General features: G+C 40.2%; 1 protein-coding gene across 1 annotated transcript; it reads right to left on the bottom strand.

Moving 5' to 3' along the window:
* Positions 1–461: 461 nt before the first annotated feature.
* Positions 462–4,085, bottom strand: LOC130962359 (putative disease resistance protein At3g14460). The gene is made up of 2 exons (XM_057888583.1): positions 3,191–4,085; positions 462–3,106 (listed from the first exon to the last, which is right to left on the bottom strand). Exons 1-2 carry the CDS (start codon positions 4,083–4,085, stop codon positions 462–464), a joined length of 3,540 nt encoding a protein of 1,179 aa, XP_057744566.1.
* Positions 4,086–4,439: the final 354 nt, after the last annotated feature.

The raw sequence follows: 4,439 nt of genomic DNA, 5'->3' as shown, positions 1-4,439 counted from the left end.
TTTCTCCTGCCATATTCTCCAACCTGAAGTAAATTGCAGAGAGGAATAGAGTAACTATACCTACCTGAAGCTAAAACAGAAATCAGTTCTTTTGATTGAATGAAGGTAATGTAAGTATGGTTTGTTTTATATAAAGATTATGTGCTGAAATCTTAGCCATCTGGGCACTTGTACCTTGGTAGAAGCGACCTGCAGATCAGAGGATGGTAAAAACAGTAAATTTGATTCATCAAATTGTTTAATATATCCAAAGAAATCCCCAAGTGCTGGATACACGAAAAAAATATTGATTGTCTTTCAATTTTTATTTCATGATAATTAATTCTTATATTCCTCTGTAAATGCAATTTTATTGAAAAATATGAGTGTGAATAAGTATCACCTTGTGTATGTGTGAAATTAATTGTGGTAGCATGTGTGAATCATGAAGATTAGAGAATTACCTGCTCAGAAATCTCTGTTCAGACGAATTTAATGGTGGGGATGTGGGAAATTTTGGGCCAGATCAGTTGATGCTTGTTCTTGCAGTGTTCTTCCAGCAAACCACATGTTGTAAGTTGAAGTAGCAAGAGAGACGGAGGCAGCTTTTCTCCTTCCATATTCTCCAGCTTCTCGCAGTACACAATGTGCAATTGTTGAAGGGAGTTGAGGCGGAGAAGCTCGTTGCACTCCAATGTCTCCAGCTCCCTAAACTCCCATATCTCAAGAGTGGTAAGGGAGGGAAGGTGAGGCAGCGAACCCATCTCTGGGTATGACTTTATTATGCTCTCACACCCAAAACCAGAAATGGTGAGATGAGTGAGGGCGTCCAAGTTGCCTATCCATGATAGATCCCTCGTTTGTTGCTCGCAAAATCCCACAGCAAGTGATTTCAAGTTAGGCGGCAAACCACCCTCTGGCATCCTGCAAATTTTTGGGCAACCATATATCTCGAGAGAATGTAAACTTGGGAGTAGACTCTTCATGTCACGTGGTAATGCCTCCAATTTCACGCATTCCATGAGGCTTAGATTAGTTAGGTTGGGTGCAGCCAGTCCTTCTCCTGCAAATGACACTAAGTTGTCGCAGAAAGCAATGGAGAGACGTTGAAGAGCAGCGTGTGGTGCCTCTGACATTGACACTGATTCCAGATTCATACACCATGATATCTGGAGATTCTTGAGAATGGGAAAGACATCCAACGACAAGGAGGTCAGTGAATCACAGCTGTCTATTAGTAGCTCTACCAAATCATACTTCTGCTGCTGTTGTTCCGGGAATTTCAGATCTCTACAGTTCAAGATGTGTATTTCTTGGAGGCAACGTAGATGGTTGATGCTGATCATTGTCATCAATGCAGAGTCCATCAGAGATTCACGTCCCCTAATTCTTAAAGTATCCCCATCAACAAACATGGCCTCGGTAAAGTCGTCGCTTATACGTAGTTTGCGAACTTTGGAAACATCCGACAAAGAAGAAACTATTCTGAAAAATACCTGATTACGCATCTCTTCATTTAACATTGGGCAATTTGTTATATCGAGCTTCCTAAGTTGAGGAAAAGTTTCCGACTCAGATACATGCCACACCTCCCAAAATGGCATGTTATCAAACTCCAAACACTCGAGTGAGGGAAATGGTGCAATATGCAAAGAATTATGAGCTCCTTCATTCTTGTAAAACTCGTAGCCAATACTCCTCAGCTGATCGAAACCTCGAATGCGCAGGGACTTGAGAGATGGCAGCTGTCCAAGTGAAGGCAGCATGCAGCAATTCTTGCAAGATTTTAGAGATACACGTGTCATGTTTTGGTAGGAACAGTTCCCCAACCAATCTGGAAATATTGTACCCTTGTATCCCTTGATTTTCAACTCTTTCAACCCATTCTGCGCTTGCAAGTTATCAAGGATGTCTCTTTCTTTTTGTGTACTTGAAACCAAATCATCACTTGAAGACCATTCCAAACATAATGCATCAATGTGCTTCTTATCCATTATCTTTGCCCGCTTTGCTTCTTTCACACCAACAATATTCTCCAACTTCTTAATCTCAAGGGATCCATGAAGATTTACCAGCCCTCCTAACTCCTGGGTTCCATTGTCTTCGTGCTTGCCAACGACAAAGGAACTTAAAACGTGCAACTGATTCAATTTACTCATTTTTCCAGGCATTTCTTCCAAAGAGGTTTTTCTAACATCAAGATGCTGCAAACTCACAAGATTATGCAAACCATTAGGCAGCCTAGTTAGCTTAGAACAATAATACAACTTCAATGTTTGCAAATTACACAAGTTGCACAAAGACTCGGGTAATGTCTTTATATCAGTCCAAGAGAGATCCAAGTAGCGCAGATGGATCAATTCTCCTATTGAATTACGCAACACATCAAGTTTATAAAAGGATAAAACTCTAAAGTATTTACACTTTGATAATATCTCACATGTTGCCGCTTCAATGTTGCTGTTGGGAGATGAGAAACGGCCAAACAATAATAATGTTCTCAAAGATTCTACTTTAGAAATAGAATTATAAAGTTTTGAGCTACAACGACGTAAATCTACACACAAATGCCGAGTCTGAATCCTTATCTCCTCCTCTTTACCAAGTTCTTCTGAGTTGCAATAGAAATCTCCAGCAAGGAATATTGCTAAATCATGCAACAGATCATGCATCACAAAATAATGATCGTCATCATCTTGAATCTCTGTGAAAAATAATCTGGAAGTAAGTTCATCAAAAAACTCACAACCAACTTCTTCTAAACTCTCTCCTCTCTTTGGTGTTGGTAAAAGATCTTCTGCTATCCACATAAGGATTAATTTATCTTTCTCAAATTCATAATCCTTGGGAAATAAAGCACAATAAACAAAACAACGCTTTAAATATGGAGAAAGATGGAAGTAACTTATCAGTAATGCTGGAATAATCTTACTCTTCTCCACCGAAAATTCCCAAATATCACTCAATAGTATCTTGTTCCATTCCTCAACATCATGCTTAGTACGTAACAAGCGACCAAGTGTTTCTGCAGCTAACGGCAAGCCATCACACTTCTTGACAATCTTTCTTCCTATTTCTTCAAGTGCTGCTCTCCCATTTGACTGTGGAAAAGATGCATTTTCTGCAAACACTAACCAACAATAGTCCTCCGACAACTTCTTCAGAAAATAAGGTTGACAATTTTGAACTGCAGAAGCAACATTTTCCGCCCGAGTAGTGAGAAGAACAATACTTCCCTTGTTCCCATTTTGTTGGAAAGGGGTCATAAAATTACTCCATTTGTCACCATCATCACTCCAAACATCATCCAGAACAATAAAGAACTTCTTATTGGACAATTCTTCTTTCAAAGCATTGTGAAGTGAATTGAAATCATCAAGACTACAAGTACCTCCATGGATCTGCTTTATGACATTCCTTGTAGTCTCAACAACTTCAAACTTCTCCGAAACGCAAACCCATGCTTTCAGATCAAATCCCTCCATCAACTCTGCATTGTTGTACAGCCATTGGGCTAAAGTTGTTTTACCAACCCCACCTATGCCAACAATAGCAATCACAGACAAGTGATGCTCATTTTTGTCATTCAGCATCTGGACTAACGCCTTCTCATCATCCTCCCTGCCATAAACATTCCCTCTCACAAGAGAAGTGGACGGAGTCCTCCATGAGGAGCTACCAGTGGGAATCTTTTCAAGACCAAGGAAATCTTTTTGTTTTCCAAGATCCTCAATTCTTCTAACCACCACTTCCATCTTGTCTACCATCTCCCTATCTCGGTTGATGAAGAAGCTAAGGGATAATGAACTTGCATTCTTTTGAGTGGTGGCTTTGAGGAGGACAGCATCCAGCAAGTCCTCAGCACAGTAAACAGCATCCCGGAGACTATCGAGCCACTTCCTCACCAATGGCTTACCGAACTGCTTCATCTCAGCATCAGCAACAAGAGCTTCAGCACCCAACAGAGCAGTCTTCAGCCTTTGAACCAAGTCAGGGCCAAGTTTCTTGCCCAAGACCAAGTTGACAGCATCAGTTGTAAGGAGCCTGTCAAAGACAACGTTAATGAAGCCAGAAAGGAAAGCTCCACCAACAAGTTCACCAGCCATGATATGATCTCAACAACAACAGCAAAGTGAACGGATTTTCAGAGAAAGGTAAGAGAACAATGGTTGCCAGGTATAGTGAGCTTGATAGAGTGTTTTTCTTAATCAAGTGTACAAAGAAGGTGTCACAGGCAAGTCTCTGAGGTAACTTAAAATAATTACAATTTCAAAGTAGTGGAGTTCCCACCTAGCTTTGCTTTAACTCATCATTTCCCTAGACACCTTAGCAATAAAATAATGTAAGGTTTTTCCCACCATAATTTGTTGGTAAAAAGACAAAGGCAATTGACTTGGGGTCTCAGTGGTAACATTAAAAAAATTGTGTTAGTGGAGTGTCTTGCTGGCTCTTAAATATAA

Source organism: Arachis stenosperma, chromosome 2 (assembly GCF_014773155.1).
Source record: "Arachis stenosperma cultivar V10309 chromosome 2, arast.V10309.gnm1.PFL2, whole genome shotgun sequence".
Taxonomy (NCBI): domain Eukaryota; kingdom Viridiplantae; phylum Streptophyta; class Magnoliopsida; order Fabales; family Fabaceae; genus Arachis; species Arachis stenosperma.
This window is presented reverse-complemented; position numbering and strand designations above follow the sequence as displayed.